This window comes from Neofelis nebulosa, chromosome 2, assembly GCF_028018385.1.
Source record: "Neofelis nebulosa isolate mNeoNeb1 chromosome 2, mNeoNeb1.pri, whole genome shotgun sequence".
NCBI classification, from domain to species: Eukaryota; Metazoa; Chordata; class Mammalia; order Carnivora; family Felidae; genus Neofelis; species Neofelis nebulosa.
In genome coordinates, this window is record NC_080783.1 from 197982673 (window position 1) to 198000014 (window position 17342).

General features: G+C 52.2%; 1 protein-coding gene across 2 annotated transcripts; it reads right to left on the reverse strand.

Annotated features, from left to right (window-relative positions):
• Positions 1 to 1447: 1447 nt before the first annotated feature.
• On the reverse strand, positions 1448 to 16344 carry TXLNA (taxilin alpha). 2 transcript variants are annotated; one of them, XM_058718243.1, is made up of 11 exons: positions 16205 to 16344; positions 15411 to 15620; positions 14448 to 14786; positions 12916 to 13007; positions 9383 to 9553; positions 7828 to 8022; positions 7081 to 7200; positions 6772 to 6846; positions 6177 to 6269; positions 5669 to 5764; positions 1448 to 4951 (listed from the first exon to the last, which is right to left on the reverse strand). In XM_058718243.1, exons 2-11 carry the CDS (start codon positions 15586 to 15588, stop codon positions 4625 to 4627), a joined length of 1686 nt encoding a protein of 561 aa, XP_058574226.1. In that variant the 5' UTR covers positions 15589 to 15620; positions 16205 to 16344; the 3' UTR covers positions 1448 to 4624. The 2 variants fall into 2 exon arrangements, with proteins under 2 accessions (XP_058574226.1, XP_058574227.1); XM_058718244.1 differs by having other exon boundaries at positions 16093 to 16241.
• Between the last annotated feature and the right edge of the window lie 998 nt (positions 16345 to 17342).

The following is a 17342-nucleotide window of genomic DNA, read 5'->3' on the forward strand; positions in this document are numbered from 1 at the left end:
GTCCCAGAAGGGGACACTTTAACCCAGGACTTTTTAAATAACCAGAGGTTGGAAGGAGGGGTCTGCACAGGCAGAGAGGACAACTGGGAAGCTGCTGTCCTCCAGCTGCTAGAGGAGAACCAGGGCTCCTCCAGGAAAATGGTGGCAGGTCCTGAGACACCACTATGGGTGGTTATTCTCAGAGATGCTTTGTGAGTTTTAAGAGTTGCGGCAGCCTCCCCGGACTTCTTCCAAAGGATCTTTGACGGAAACCATTGTGACCAGCACAGAAAAGTATCAACCCATTTGGACCCCGATTAGAAAAGGCAGAGGCTCTGAGAGGACTGTCACAGCCAGTGTGGACACAACTGCTCATGGAGGCCTGGAGGGAAGGGCCCTTTAGTTGTCTCTGCCATTTATTTGTTGGGCATTCACATACCATCCCTTGTGCCAGACCAAACCCAGGCTCCGGAGAGAATAGGGTGCTGATGAAGCCCCAATAGGATGCCTCCCATACAGGAGCCTAAACTTTTGCGCCTAGGCTTGGCAGGGTGAACAGGAGTGTTTAAGAAACCAGCCCATTCTTCAGGACTGCATGCAGAATGTGGTCTTCTCAAGGAATGTACAAAGTCAAAAGAACTCAGAGGTAGGTCAATGCCAGAGGATGCGGCCTGTGACAGCCCTGAGCAGCAGGGATTAGTATCCAGCCATCTGATTTTGGGCCTCAATTGGCCTATGCCTAACTCTCTGGTTTCCTTACCTTATGCCTTCTTTGTCGATCTTCCCAATGTCCTAAATACCTTTAGTGGGTCCTCCTGCCCTGTGGATCTAGCCCAAATCACTTAACTTGGCACACAGGCTCCTGGTGATCTCCCACTACCCATCCTGGGCACCTGCATTTCTAGGTAAACTACTTCGCTACTAAGTTGTCAAACTTCTACCTGCCTTTTGGGTCATAATTCCTTTCCAGGTGTCCACCCCTATCTCCTTGCTGAAGGGGACAGAGACCTCCTTTATGTTCCCACAGCACCACTGACTTTTCTGTATCTGAAAGTATCTTTCTCCAGGGTGCTTGCTGGCTCAGTGGTAAGAGTATGGGACCCTTAACCCAGGGGTTGTGAGTTCAAGCCTGACGTTGGGTGCAGAGATTACTCAAAAATAAATAAAATGTAGTATCTTTCTTCATCACTAGCCTGACCCTTAGTGGGCAGGGGTAACCTCTGACTTGAATGAAAAATATCCAATCCTTCTATGGATATGAGCATCATGCCAACTTTGGCAATGGCTTTGCTTGGGCAGCTCAAATGCATTAGCCCATGGTAATTCCTGGAAGGCAGCCAGAGGGGTGCTCTGGAAGATGCACGAAAGCTGGGCACAGCCAGAAGCTTTGCAGTAGAGCCAGACAAGTCAGTGCCGGCTAGATGGATCCAGAAGCACCAATGACCACAAAGGTCAAAAGAGAAACAAGTAAGGCAACAGACTCTTTATTTAATGTGGTTTAAAATACATCAAAATCAAGTCCCTGGCTGTTGTGAATACCAAAAGGAGACAAAGAGGCTGTCAGCACAGCTTTAAAACAAATCTGGGCGGCCAGGTTGAGCCACATGGGAAGCAGTTACAGGGACAGAAGGCAGCACCCCTCCCCCAGGCAGATACCTGGCTGTCCCTGGGGTGACCACCTCTGTGCTGCAAAGGTGGGAGGGCTGGAGCCACAGCTGGATAATCCACTCAGCAGGCCTTGACCCTCCCCAAAGCCATGAGGGCAGTTCGACTGGCCTCTTGGTCAGCCCTCAGCAGGGCCACGGTGATGGGGGCGGAGGAATGGAAATAACCATCTTTACAGACAGAACATTCTCCTACAGAAAGTGCCTGAGCTCAGCCCATGGTCTGAAAGCCTCATGGAAAACAAATTATAACAAAGTGCTGCCGAAACCTCTTCACAATCTGGTGTATGTGAGGCTCTCAGCTGGACAAGGTCCTGAACACAAATTACCGTCAGTAGGGACAAGGGCTCAAGGCTGTGAGCCTCACCGGCTCTGGTCCCCTGGAGGAAAAGCTAGCAACTGAAGAATCCAACACAGCACTTGGTCCTAAAACTGAGGTCACGTGCACGGGACCTGCCCTGGTGAGGAAGGCACTGGCCTTCATTCAGACAGGCCACCTCCCCCGCATCTGGCCCAGGCTCCTGGCTGGTGAGGGCAGCACCCAGGTACCTGGGTTGACTTTGGAAAGCAGAACAAACAGAGCAGCTGTAGTGATTGGTGTGATGTGGTCAACGGAGAGGAAGAGAGAAAATGGGATTCCCATCTATAGCTTGGTCTGGATACCTAGACATGGCTGGAGCTGAGAGCAAAGGTTTGACTTGCCCAGGACCTAGATTTTGGACCTGGGAAGACAAGCTGGGGCCACACCGTAGCTCACCATAGCCCCACAGTAGTTAGACTGGGTCTCAGAGGGCTGCTGTGCTGCACAGTCATGATTCCCCACCACCACACTGGGCTCCAACAGCTCCCCGCCCCCCCCCCCCCCCCCCGGCCCCATAGGCTCTACGAGGTAGCTGAAGCAAGGGAGGCAATCACATGGGCTACTGCAGGCCTCCTGCTATTTAAAGCAGGCAGGCAGAAGCTTCTGCCTCTTCCCTGTGCTTCCAGAACCCAGCAAACCCTGTATGGGGTTGGCAGTTCTTGTGTGTCTCAGCCTGACACAGGCATTGTTGGAAGAAGGCCTTATTGGGGCAGGAAAAGGCATATCCAGGGACCATTCCAGACACAGGAATTTCAGAGGGAAAGATCTCAGGAACATTTCTCCACAGGAGGGAAGAAGCTCAGCCAGGGATGGCAAGTAAGTCTCAACACTTCTACTGGCTGCTGGGGGAATCTTGGTTAATGAGGATATTCCAGAGGTTAGTGGAAAACACTCTAGGCCAATTAGTGGTATCTGCCATGGGGGGCAGAGGGACAATGGTGTGCCATTCATTTGCCATCTCTGTTCGAGGTCGTAACATGATTCAGGAGTACTTAACACTCTTCATGAACCTATTTATGTGATGGACTGAAGTAAAAGGTGTGGAGAGTGAGCTGGTCGTGCAAGATGAAGGGACCTGAAGGATAATGAACCAGCTTTAAGGAAATCCAGCAAAAAAAGCTCTATGACCCTGTGCCTCCCTCAGCTGCACTGAAGCCAAGGCCTGGCTAGAGGTGGGATCTAGAACCTCAAGCCCAGCAGAGCCCAGCCTCTGGGTCTGAGACTCGTTCTGTTGTTCCAGAAAATTGCTCTGCACAGACTGGCTAGTGCCCTGGCAAGTGTGCAACCAGCAGAACTTTCAGTCTAGAGTAGCAAGTTTGGGGGGCAGGGACCAGACACAAATATTTGCAGCCACCTGTGGATTTCTGAGGCTCAGCTGTCAAGTCTCACTCTATCCCTTAGCTGTCAGACAAGAGCTGGGAGGTGGAATGTCAAGGAGGACATACTTCAGCTCTTATTCCTTGGGCAATGGAACCAGGGCAAATCTCAAGGATTGCACATTAGGGATGGGGTCAGAAGCAGAAACAGAATCATAAAAGCCAAAGGGACAGTTGGGCACGGGGCCCAGCAACTTCCACATGGAGACAGTAGTGATGGGAATCAGCGGTGGCCTCCCAGGATTGAAACACAAAGGCAAGCTTGTGGCAAAACCATTAGATGCCCTTTCTTTTCTCCTACCACAAACAATCTGGTTTCACCAAACAGGAAACCTCAGCACCAACGTGGCAAAGGTACCAGGTCGGATGGTGAGGGTGGTGGCACTGGAGACCCAACTGCTCCAGGACCCCTCCTCCTCCCTCAGATCAACACACACACTGTCATGTGCAAAACAAAAAAACAAAAAACAAAAACCTTCAGAAAGCATCCTTTGGGTGATCTCCTGTCAATCATTTGTGCAGGCTAGAGAGGCACCTGTGAATGATAAGGCTACTGAGAAGCATCACTGGCCTGGTCCTGGCACCACCTGAGGGCAGGGGAAGCGGTGCCCGGGGGCTCCCTAACAGTGTACCAGCCCACAGCAACTTTCCCCTGGTCCCCCGTCCGAGGCAGGACAGCAGCTGGATCCCTGGCTGTGCGGGCCCTGCCAGGGCTCTGCCCGGGGACCCCTTCTCCAGGTTGAGAAGCAAAGGAACTTCCAGGGGAGCTAGGAGAGCCAGGACTGCCCAAGCCCTGCTAACAAGGGAAACACGGTCAAGGCCTGAGTGTGTCACTTGTCACGAGCCCTGAAGGGCAGGTCTAGGGAGGGGTCTAAGCCTCAAATCAGGCAGGGGAATGCTCAAGTCACTTGTCCTGCCAGCTCACTGTGACAGCAGCTACAGATGACAGCTCTTTTTTAAGACTCTCGAGCTCCTAGAAGAGCCAGTGACTTCACCTGTACACACCCCCACCTCCAGTGCAAGCCCACTTTACACTTACAGATAGAAATGTAGGAGGCCTTGCACATATGCCGGATGTATGTAAAACTGACCCACAAAATCCAAAACTGCGAAGTGTCAGATGCCAGCCAGGTCAGAGCACCCTGGGCCTCAGCACTGGACTGCTTGGCGGCGGGAGCCTTGCATGGGCCAGGTCTGGCTGGGCGGCTTGCTCCCTTCCCAGCATGCCCCCCATGCCAGGCTCCCTAGGCGGTGGTGGAGGTGGGCTCCTGGCGCCCTGCTTGGCCGAGTGTTTCTGTGCTTGGTGCTCCAGGGCAGCAAGGAGCTTCTATGGCCCTTGGGGAGCTAGGTGACTGAGCCCCAGGCCCTTCACCACCGTGCTCCTTGGAGGCAGCTGGAGCCTCTGGCCTTTGCTCAGGGCCACCATCAGTGAGGGAGCCCTGGCCACCAGCACTCAGGTCCTGTACCCTTTTGTTCAGGTCATTGCGTTCTGTCTGCAGCGCCCGGCACAGCTTCTCCAGCCTCTGGATTTTTACCTGCAGGCCCTCCAGCTCCTTGTCCCGGAGTGTTTTCTAGGGGGAGAAATGGAGCCTTTAGTGCCATGCCATCAAACCCCCATGCAACAGTACCTCTTGGTAGAAAACATCCACACTTTAATGATGCTGGGAGCAGACCAGAGTCAAAAGCTGGTCCCTTCCTAGGAAAACAGCCCTGGTGTGATGCCAAGACGTGGCTGTAGGTAGGGGGCAGTGTGGTGCAGAGAGGGGGCATGACTGTGTTTCTCCATTTATCCACCAGATGACCTTGGCAAAGTTAAGACTTGGCTTTTGAGCCTACTCCCTTATCTGTTAAAATGGACTACTAACACCAACCTCACAGATCTTGAGAAGATTCGAGGAACAGGCATTATCTAAATCATTCAGGAGGGTCTGGCATACGTAGCTACTCCAGCAGTCAGTTCCCTTCTCCTACATCTCAATCCACGAAATCAAAGTAGCTGAACTACTCTGCACATAAACTGTGTCCATCATTGTAGCCCTTAGTTTTTCCGTCCCTGTGTTTCTTTCTTCCATTTGTTCTCTTTGCTTCTACTGCAGACCTGCTAACTGGGCTCACCATCTCCCACAGGGAAACAGCTGGCAGTGCCTTTGGACTTGGGACAGATGGACACGTGAGTCCCAGCTTCACCTCGTGCCAACTGCAGGACTTCCTGGTCAAAGTAGAGGAAAGGGCCGAACACTCAAAAACTGCACCCGCCTCCCCCCAGCGGCAGAGCACACTCAGCCCACCTCCTCGGCCATCTCAAGCAGGGCCTTGTTGCTGCTCTCCCACCGGGACCGATACATGGTGGTTTCTTTCTCCAGCTTCTTGATCTTCTTAGTCATCTGGGTTATGGGGCAGACAGAAGGAAATGGTCAGGGGCCAGACTGTCTACGCATCTGTGTCTCCAAGGTGGGGAACAGTCCTGAGGGAGCAAGGCATTACAGGGCAGAGTCGGTGCCTTTGGTGCCACACCAGGACATCTCAAGTTAAGTGCCACCACCAACAACAGAAAACGACAAGGCTGCCCCTTCCCCTCGGACAACCTGAAGGATGCACATATCAGTGATGCTTGAGGGGGCGGAAAGGTTCTGATGCCTCCTTACAGCCCACCTTTGCTGACAATCACACTGTTACTGTAAACGGCTCCCCACACAAAGCACCCCAGGGGCTGGGGCTTCCTGACGATAGGCCCAGTGCTCAATTCTGAATGAAGCAACTTGTGCCCTGGAGCCTATGCAGTCTGGACACTGTTACCTTTTCCATCTCCTGCTTGAATGTGGTGAACACCTCACTGCTTTTGGAAAGAGTATTCTGGAACTCTTCAAACTTCTCCGTGTACAGGGCAAGCTGGGTGAAAAAGAAGTCCAAAGATTAGGCTTCTCCGGGGGGCACTTCTGGTCAACACGGTCAGACCCACGCTCAGACCTCTGACCTGACAATTCTATTGAGGAACCCTTTTTCTTTAAAGCAAAAAACTGTGTATTTGGAAGGACAGAATCCAAGATGCCAAGCCTGGAAAGCAGGATTTATGCTGCCTTACGTTTTGCCTTTATGTTTGTTTTCAAACTTTCCTTCGGAAATTAAGTACAACTCATGTAGTTAAAAACAACCATCGCATCGCTGCCTCCTCAAAAGTAGCACACGCTTCCAACTAGGAACGAGGTCCTTCAAGCTCACCTAGCCACCTGGTCACCACCACAGGTGCCTGGCGGGTCCAGAGGGAACAAAGGCTCAGCAAGGCCACACAGCAGTCAAAGTGGTCCTAGAACGAGGGTCCTATTTCCCTCCCCCAGGATGGATCCCAGCGAGGGGCCTCAGATGCACAGGGTCAGGACACACACGGTCTCACCTGCTGCTTCAGGTGGGTCTCCTGCTGCTTCATCAGCTCACACATCCTCTGGGATTCCACTGCCTCCTTGAGGAGCTGTTTCCAAGACAGGACCCCGGATCCTGTCAGAAACCCCTAGGGGCTGTTTGGCCTTTTTAAGCCACAGGCCCCAGAGCCCGCCGAGGCTTCCTGCTCTCAGACTGCTATCTGAGGGAAAAGTGTCCTGGTCTGGCCAGGCGGCGGCCTCTCCCTTACCAGCTTAACTATGAGCCGAGCTGGAACCCAACCCACCTCATCCCAGACCCTCCACCCCCAGGGCCCAAGCCTCACAAAATCCTTCTCCCGCTGGTGCCTCTCCTCGGCCTCCTTCAGCATCTCCTGGGCCTGCTGGAGCTTGGCGTCCACCAGCTGCTGCTGCAGGTCCTTGTGTTTGAAGACTTTGTCGATGTGCTGCAGGAAAGCACGGTGGGAGGGCCACCTGTCAGCGGCGCCCTTTCTCAGGGAGGCCTGGCGGCTGCAGGCACATCCCATCTGCAGAGACGAGGGTCTCCTGCCCACCCTCCCATCTCGCTCTGACTCCCACATCTACCATAGCACGTGGGCCCCAGATCCCCGGAAGACCTACTTCCCAACCTCACCTTGTTTCTCTCCAGTCAGTCCTGGGTGTGCACAGGGATGAAATCGGCTCCCAGGAAGCCAAGAAATGAATACCCTCAAACCTCCAGCCCCAAGAGTTCACTCCGCTGGGCTAACAACCCTCCCTTTTGTGGCCCGACTCCCTCGTAGATGGGAAGAAAGGACAGAAATGACACCTCCACCAACACAACAGCTTAGCTCAGTTGGCAAAGACCCGCCCCAAGACGTGCACATTTCGAGGAGTGGCGGTCCTAACTGCTGGAGGAGCCCTGGGAGCCGGGACCAGGTGAGAGGGCAGGAACGGAGAGAAGGTGATGGACTCAAGTACCACTTCAGAGGTCAAAGCAACTGACAAAAAGGAACGTGGGGATTTTATATACTTTTTGGACAGTGAAGGAGAGGTGGCTTGGAGACGGGTGATGGCTGTGAGGGACACCTCACCTCCTCCCGCAGTTCATACTGCTCGATCAGCTTCTTGAGCCTCTCGGCCAGCTCCATGTTCTCCTGGCGGAGCTTGGAATTGCGCTCATTGTGCTGCTCCATCTGCAGCTGAATGTCATTGAGTGTCACCTGGAAGTGTGAGGTCACCTCCTTGCGTTTCTCCTCTTCTTCCCGGGCCCGCTGCACACCTTCTTCCTGGGCAGAGAAGTCAGCCCCAGCTTCATCACCCGCTGCTCCCCAGCCAGCAATGGTCTGTACCAACAACCCCCCCTGCTCTCCAAGTCAGGAGCAGCCAGGTTCCAAGAAGTCATGCAAAAAGGGCCCCTAACGAACCCCTCTGTCTATCAGGTGACATCAAGTGAGAGATTCTCTTCTTAGAAAAACGCAGGCATACACGTAACTGCCATTCTAAAGCAGCCTAGATCTCCCGAAGCCCTTTCTTCCACACCTCAGGTTAAGAAGTCTTAATTTTTGTGCTTTCATCTCTCCCCTCCCCACCCCCAACCAACTCAAATGCAGTAATCCCAGGGTTGGCTAGACTGCAGAATCAGGCACGCAGACATATTGGCAGGAAGGCCATCTGGCTAAACCATTGACGTTTACAACGTGCATGCTCTTTGACCCAGACATTTCACTTCTGAGACTTATCCTATGGATAAATTCTATATAATTAGCCAGGGATATATGTAACAAGAATTTTCACTTTGCTCTACTAATGTAATAGTGAAAAGTTAGAAAAAACCCCAGCGATTCCTTAACTAAGGCACTGATGAAATACAGTATATCCATACAACAGTGCTGTTAAAAATGAGTTACTCCTAAATTGATAAGGAAACAGGCATTCATTATGCAAAGTGACAAAACGAAACAGAATATGAAACAATAGAAGTATAGCTATTTCATTTAGAAAATCCTATATAAGACTACATACGTGTTCAGAAAAGTCTAAAGTCTGTACGTACACTTACAAGTAAGTAGTTACTTCCCAGCAGTTTCTGCGGGACACTGGGGTTGAGGAGGGTGGGCAACTGTCACCTTTGTTATACTTTTGTCACCTCTGAATCTCTCACATCAAGTTTATGTTAAAGTTGAAATGTTTTCAAAGACAAACTAAAAATGAGCAAAACAAGTTGCAAACTACCACATATTTGCCAACCCAAATCTGTGAGGGACAAAGGATTCACATAAAACCGCCCCCAGAGGTCACAGCAGTGACTAGGCTCTGACCACATGAACCTCCTCCTAGGAGAGGCAGAACCGGGAGAAAAGAGCCAGCATCCGGGACTGCTGGAATCGGCAAGAGGAGCCACCCGGCAGTGCAGGGCCCCGGCCTCCCTGCGAACTGCTAGGGAACGGAGCGGTGCTGAAGCCCTGCGTCCTGGGCTCCCCCAGCACCTCGGCCCTCACCTTACGGGATACTAGTCCAGGTCAAGTGGTGACCAGATGCTCTAAGGTCAGGGCGCCGCTGGGCACATCTAGTTCTCTGCTCCAAGCCCGCGCTACTTGCTGAGGGCAAAGGCCATCCGAGAGGAGCTGGGGGCGGGGGGGTGCCCACCTTGAGGGAGCGGTTGTGGCGCTGCAGCTCGCGGCACAGGCTCTCCAGCTTGCTGCGGGCCAGCACGGCCTTGCTGTGCTCCCCACGCAGGTGGTCCTTCTCCTGCACCAGCTGGCTCTGCTTCTTCTGTAGCAGCTTCATCTGCTTCTGGGAGTTCCGATGCTCCTCCAGCTGGGGGCAGGGAGGGCAAGTAAGTGCCCCGTGGGACTCTTCCCAAGGGCCCCTCCCCAACCCCATCTCCCGACCCTGGCTGTAACCGCTCCAGCTGGACGTGGTGCGGGAGCTTTACACACTTCGATAAACCCAGAGGCCCCATCTCGAGGACACAGAGACAAGTGCCCAGGACAAGCAGGGGTGCAGATCCCAGCTTCTGTGACCGCTCTGACTCAAGAAACAGCTCTCAAGACTCTCAGGCCATTACACTCCCTCAACTCTTGGGACACTCATGCCCTCAGACGAGATCTCCTGCCACCCCCTCCTTGTACTCACTAGACCCATCACTCCCTCTTGCTACCCCGAGACTTAGCACCACTTCTCTCACCACGATTGCTGTTATCATTTTGGTCTTATATTATGGACAGACCTTAACTTCGTCCTCAGACCCTGTCCTCTCCTCAGATCAGCTTCCCTCCCATGAGCCTATTCAACGCAGCTACAGTGTGACTCAGTTATGTAATTATAGTTTTTCTAGTGGCTACAATAAAAAGGTAAAAAGTAGGGACGCCTGGGTGGCTCAATCGGTTAAGTGTCCGACTTTGGTTCAGGCCATGATCTCATGGTTCATGAGTTTGAGCCCCGTGTTGGGCTCTTTGCTGACAGCTCGGAGCCTGGCGCCTGTTTCGGTCTGTGTCCCCCTCTCTCTCTGCCCCTCTCCTGCTCACACCGTGTCTCTCTCTCTCTCTCCCAAAAATGAATAAATGTTAAAAAAAAAAAAAAATTAAAAAGGTAAAAAGTAGATGAAATTAACATTAGTAAAATATTTACTTAATCTAATACCTGAATATTTTAATTTCAACCTGTGATCAATGCAAAACACTGGAGATATTTAATTCTTCCCCTTTCCTCAGGTGTTTCAAATCTGATGTGTATCTTACAACGCTTACAACACATCCAAACTCAGACGAGGCGTACTTCAATTGGCCAGTGCTTACTGTCCTGGACAGTCAGGTCTAGACTTTGTCATTACCCAGAAGCACATGCACCTCCCTTATCTCATCCCAGGGCAGGACCAACTATAACCTATCATTCTAGCTCATTCCAATATCTGTGGACCCAGAAATTCTACCATACTGGACCTCCAACTCAATGACCCAACCATCCTTTCACTTTCCTTGAACCCTTCTTTATTTTACATATAAAACATGTATAATAATAGAAGTGTATTTTGAGAGAGAGAAAGAGTGTGTGTGCATGCATGTGTGAGCACGAGAGAGGCAGAGAGAGAGGGAGGGAGGGAGAGAATTCTAATCAGGCTCCACACTCAGACTGACACAGGGCTCAATCCAACAACCCTGGGATCATGACCTGAGCCAAAATCAATGCTTAACCGACTGAGCCACCCAGGGGCCCCAAACCCCCCTTTAAATGACCACCGACCTTCTCACCTGGCTTAGATTTCTTACATCCTCAACTCTCTTGCCCCCTTTTCCTGATAAACCCCAACCCTGATATATCAACCTTCTGAGTCCTCTGCACTGGCACTGAACCAGCCCTGCCTGAAGAATTGCACTTTAAATTTGTGACCACCCCTCTGGGGAAGACCCTCGTCTGCCTTGCAGCCCAACTACATCCCTCCTGTCACTCACACTCCTCTTCCAGACAACTACTTCTTTTCTTTTTTTAATATTTATTTTTGAGAGACAGAGAGAGCACAAGCAGAGGGGGAGCAGAGAGAGAGGGAGACACAGAATCCGAAGCAGGCTCTAGGCTCCGAGCTGTCAGCATAGATGTGGGGCCTGAACCCACCCACTGTGAGATCGTGACCTGAGCCAAAGTCAGACGCTTAACAGACTGAGCCACCCAGGTGCCCCCAGACAACTATCTCCTCCTCCTTTTCACCTCTCCTCAGCCCCAGCAGGGAGAGCCCATCTCCCTGGGAACAGAAGCAACCAGAGGGGGTGGCACAAGCTACACCCCTGCCCATCCACCTCCACCTGCTCTCTCCTCCAGTCACCGGGCCCCAGCCGTGCTTCCCACCACAGCCGACCCTCTCCTCATGCTCTGGCCCTTACCTCCTCGTCTACTTGAGAACATCACCCTAGTGACTCAGCTCCTCCTCTCTGGCTTCATCAATCGTTCCCTAGATGGCTCATTCTGAAGGGGTGCTATCTTTTTCATACCTTGTCCTTTATTTAGTGGTTATAATAACCCCAGTAGGCAGATGCAATTTTCCCCATTTTACAAATGAGACCACTTCTCTATAGAATTCCAGTTAATAAATGTAAATGGAATGAAAGAATTTAAAAATAAGTAGTTAGGCAATGACCCTCAGTGGATGAATCCGTTCACTCAAATTCTGATGGAAACCTGTCAAGGGAGGAACCTGGCTGGCCCCACCTGAACCCAGTGGACAATCTTCCATCACTGAAAGTGGGAGCAGCACACTCTGTTTCTCTACAGAGGACCATTTATTATTATTTTTTTTTTAATTTTTTTTTTCAACGTTTTTAATTTATTTTTGGGACAGAGAGAGACAGAGCATGAACGGGGGAGGGGCAGAGAGAGAGGGAGACACAGAATCGGAAACAGGCTCCAGGCTCCGAGCCATCAGCCCAGAGCCCGATGCGGGGCTCGAACTCACGGACCGCGAGATCGTGACCTGGCTGAAGTCGGACGCTTAACCGACTGCGCCACCCAGGCGCCCCACAGAGGACCATTTATGAAGAGTTCTGATCAAAAGAGCTGAACTCAGATCGGATCAAGCTTCTACAGCTGATTTCCATTTTATCTACAGGAGGTAAAGGGACAAGTTAAATGCTACCACCAAGTGAGAAAGTGAGATACCCTACAGAATAAGTGACCTGCAATAAATCAATGTCATGGGGAAAACAGTGGGCAGTAAGATGAAGACTGTTTTGGAGTAAAAGGAAAAAAAAGTTAAGGACCCAATGTATTAAATAGACCTCCTCTGGCCCGACTGTCACCAAACTGATATTTTAAACAACTGGGGCAATTTGTGTACTAAAGAACATCACATGATTAATGCTAGTCTTGTCAAGTGTGATGACGATGGCACTGTGCGTTTCCATATTTTGGGGAGATGTACGCTGAAGCACACAGGGGTGAGCTGACACGGTGTCTGGCACGGTGGCCAGGAAGCTAGGGCTCGACCACTGGAATGTGAAGCTTCTCCTCTTACAGTCAGCCTGGAAGAGGCCGGCTGGGACTTGACTCCCCACTTAACAGATGGGGAAAATACTCAGAGAGGTTGAAGAGCAATTAAGCCACCCACCTGCCCCTGCACCCTCCACCCCATGCCAGGTGGCCTGCTGACTTTCCAAGGCAGGGCGGGTGCAAGAAGGGGGAGAACTGACCAGTTCAGCATACTTCTTGCACAGAGCTGCCAGCTTCTCCTCTGGGGTGCTCAGCGTGTTCAGTGTCTGCATCAGCAACGTGATCTCCTTCCCTGCAAAGGACAGGGAGCAAAAAAATGTACCCCCTTCTCTGGGGGTCTCCCCAGGCCTGGGCCCACACTCTTCCGCAGCCCTCTCTCCTCATACTTTACGCTGTTTGTTGAACTGGCTGCCGACCCGTTAGACCGTGTGTGCTTTATGAGGTTTGCTGCCAACCCAATTCTGCCTATTGCTGTGGTCCCAGTACTGCCCAGTACCGTCCCCAGTGCCCACCTCAGAGGACATACTCAACAAATGCTTAATAAATGAATGACTGAATATATGTGAAGACTCCCTGGTGAACACCAGGGGTGGGACCACAAAAGCTGCCTGCTCTACCAACAGGAGAAAAAAAAATGTCCCATCTGCAAATTACGTGCTACTGTTTCAATGCAAGGAAGGCCCTTATGAAAGAAGGATGCAAAAAGGAAGAGGTCTCCTTGAGAACTACAAAACTCTCTTCAACAGAGGCAGTCAAATAGCGAACTTTATTTTTTCCCTCCCCCACCCCTTCCAGACAGTGAACTTTAAAACACATATACCTTCCAATATTTGACTCTAAGAGTAAGTAACAACAAAAACAAACAAAAAACCTTCTTTCAATCAGGATGACAGGCAGGAGGTGGGGAAGCAGGGACTAAGACACGGATATAATATCACCTAACTTTGATTCTTTAACACACATTAGCCGCCCAACCCTCCAATGACTTCCCCTCACTGTGCCTGAGTCGAGTCTGCCTTCTGTCTCCCTGGAAGGCCGCCGTATATAGCACAGCATCAGGCTCCTGGAGTGTCAACCTTGGAAGGCTCCAAAAGATTGGTGCGGAGGCCGCAAAGCACATGTACACAGGCCAAATCCAACCCAAAGACGGGTTTTGTTTGCCTCCTAGCATATTAGTTGTTAACTGCTAAAACTCCAGAGAAATTTCATGGCTATACTTAGCTTGTAATGTTACATGCTATCAACAAGCTGGGACCAAGTGGCAATCACCTCTTTGGATGAAGTAGGCGATGTCTTGGTCTTCATGGAGCCCTCTGTCTAACTTGGCTTATTTGAGTTTTCAACCCTGGCCTAGTCTAAATCTTATTGTAGACAAGTGAAAACTAAGGACCAGAAGGAGAAAGGTCTTGCCCAAGTTCACAGTGCAGGTTAGAGACAGTGCTGGCTGACATAGGAGCCCACTCAGGCCTCCTACTCTCCATTTTCTCAAAGACGGAGAAAGCAAGCTAGATTTTGGTTCTTACTTCCTTCCAAGGCCAGAAGTCCCTATGCAACGAACAACTCACACACCTCTCTGTACTACGGCCTACAGCCCCAGCTTAGATCAAACTAATGTAACTTGCTGCTCTGGGAAGTAGTTTCCTCTGAATCCTGGCAGAGCAGGTTAGCCCAGGGAATGTTGGGTCCAAACTCCCCACCTTACCAGCCTCACAAGAAGCTGCCCTCTGCTCACCCAGACCCTTGGCTTTCTTCTTCTCCTGTGGCCTTCGGTGATCTCGGTCTCCGACCTCGTCACTTGCTCGGATCTCATCTGTGCCCGGCTCCCCTTTAGAGGTCTCCTTCTCACCATTGACTACTGGGGTCTCTGGCTCAGGCTCCCCATTCCTCGAGGCATAGGTCCGGGACTTGTCTGCATCTTCGGGTTCAGCAGGCTCACCTTGTGCCCCATCCTCACCTGGGCCCCCCTGATTGTTGTCTACACAATATGTACTCAGGATGTCTTCCAGCTGGCGGCTCAGCTCCTCAGAGACATCTCGGAGGGCCCCGGACTGAGCAGTTTTGGCTTGTGCTCCTACAGCAGGGCAGGACAAGGGGCAAAATGAAAAACAAGATGGTTACACCAGCAGTTGGAATTTCCAGGCCCAAACTTACTGGTTTGGGTTAAATGTTGCCCACCTTCTTTAAGCATCAGTTTACTTACCTATAAAATGATACAACTATGTCCAACTATTGCCCAACCATGTGTTTTGTGAGCGTCAAACAAATCAAGGAAATAAAGCATCCAGCACATAGGGCTGGCACACAGCTGGAGCTAAACGTCTAGTACATACCCTTCTCCTCACCGCAAGAATTATTTCTTGCTATTAAAAAAGTTCCAGGAATGGCTCCAATATGAAGAGCGGTTACCCACTGGTGAATGAGGGGTTTCTAACCCGGGTTGGCTAGTTGGGTGTCTTCTTTGGCTGCCCCCTGATTTAATCCTGCCAGAGCCTTCTCTCAAGAGTTCTGTTCCAGTGCATACAGTGGGAGGCGCTATCACCCCCCACCCTCCCCACTCCGGGAAGCTGTGCGATCTGGGGGTGGGAGGGGGGGGGCGGGTGGCACAGACAGCGGCCAAGGCCTCTGACTCCAGAAGCTACCCTGGCGCACCACAAACTCCTCCCCCTGCCCGCTGGAAAGCAGAGCTGGCACACACCCTCAGTCTTCCCCGGAGCCTGGCTGGAAGAACCTTCGGCTTCTGTCGCAGGAGCCGACTGGCTGGGCCGCCCCTGGGCTCCCTCTGGTCCTGCTTCCGCTTGCCCCGGGTTGCTTTTTGCATTGGAAGTGTTGCCCGACTGCTTGGCAGCCCCATTCTTTTTGTCTTGGTTCTTCATTGTGGTCTGCGGTGCTAGGCTGGGCGCGGATCCTATAGAAACAAACACACTCTCTATTCTCCAGACTTCAATAGTCTTCACAGCCTAGACCCGAGATCCCGGTACCGGGTGCTCAGAGCTTCTTAGAACACGCCGGCCGGCCTTCACGGGAGGGAGCCAACGGTTCTGCCTCTGGCCAGTGAAGGAAGCTCGACGCGCCCAGGCAGGTTTGCAGGACGCCGCTCCAGAAGCGGGGCAGGCGAGGCCTCCTTTCTCGATCGAAGCCGCTTCTCGGCACTACACGACCCCCTCACTGCAGGCCCAGCGCGGGATAGGCTCAGGGCCGGAGACTGACGTGGCGGGACGCTCGATTCCCATCCCTCCCCCGGCCCCCAGGCCCCACGTGGGCCCCCCCGCGCGCGCAGCCACCCACGCCCCGCGCGCCCTCCAGCCGCGCGCACCGCCCGCCAGCGCATGCGCAAAGGCCTCAGCCCTGCCCCCTCCCCCCCCCCCCGCCCCCCGTACCCCGCCTGGCCGGAGTCCTCGCGCGGAATCGGCGTGAGTCCCACCACTGGCCGAGAGCGTTCAGGCCCACAGACCCTCTGGTCGCCTCGTTCCCCCAGACCGCTACACGAACCTCACTGCCGACGTTCCGACAGCTTCGCCCGCTCCGGCCTCGCACCGGAAACCCTGGGCAACCGCTGCCGGCCGAGCCGCCTTCTCCCGCTACAGCCAATCGATTGCCGGCACTCTCGCGGGGCTTGCTGGGAAAGATGAAGCGACGGCGGCCTCTGAGGTGGGGGAGTTGGGAAGGCGGGGGAGGGAAAGGACTACAAGTCCCGCCAGGCGCCGGGGCTGACGCCCCCATCTCCCAAGATGCAATGGAAAGAACTTTAGTCGTAGGAGCCGGATACCCAGGAGGTCTGAAAGGAGCTAGTCATTCTACACGGATACACGAGTCCAGCCCGTTTCTGTCATGCAGAAGTCCAAAGCCCTGCTACTGGCTGTTCTCTCCTGCACGCCCCGACAAGCCTTACCCCCCTTTTGTGAACATCTATGACGAGGAGGAACTCCGAGGACAAGGGATAGAAGGAATTTTGGGCTGGGAATCTGGAGACATGCGTTCCAGTCCTAACTTCATCACTAATTTGCTGTGTGACCAGACAGTCTCTCCCAGGGCCTCATTTTCTGTATTCAAATGAAAACTCTTCATATTCATAATCATAGCCGTTCTTTGAGAGCTTACCGTGTGCTTTCCCGTCTGCTAGCTTAATCCTCGTAACTACTTATCAAGAACAGTAGTATTTGTTCTTCCCATTTGCATCTGAAGACAGTAAGGTAAAAGATAACTTTGTCACATCGTTAATGAGTGGCTAAGGCAGGGATTCAAAAGCAGGAAGTCTGGCACCAGTACCCATTTTAACTACTGTTCAGTACCCTGATTCGTACCCAGGAGAAATAACCACGGCACGCTTTCCCTGAGGATGAGTCAAGGTAATTTGTGAAATTATTTCCATCCCTTCTCCATTACTAGCCCTAGTCCTTCTTTGGAAGGATCTGAGGGGCCTCTGCAAGCAGTTTGGCCACAGCAGATTCCTGAGCCTTTTCTTTGGCCCACCCTCTACAGACAAAATCCCAGTTGCACTGGGCTAAAGGGGGGGGGGAGAACACAAACTTTCTCCAAACGTGAGATCAGTTCTTTTTTCAGCTGCCTATAGACAAGAGAAAAACAGCCAACAACCCACGTGCCTGAAATTTAATGCCTAAATGGTTTG

Excerpts from the sequence above, each read along its gene's own strand:
- TXLNA (XM_058718243.1), bottom strand. The coding sequence starts at position 15,588 with ATGAAGAACCAAGACAAAAAGAATGGGGCTGCCAAGCAGTCGGGCAAC. Across the intron at positions 9,554-12,915 it reads GCAAGAAGTATGCTGAACTG|CTGGAGGAGCATCGGAACTC; the intron begins GTCAGTTCTCCC and ends CCCTGCCCCCAG. Across the intron at positions 4,952-5,668 it reads TGCTTGAGATGGCCGAGGAG|AAAACACTCCGGGACAAGGA; the intron begins GTGGGCTGAGTG and ends TTCTCCCCCTAG.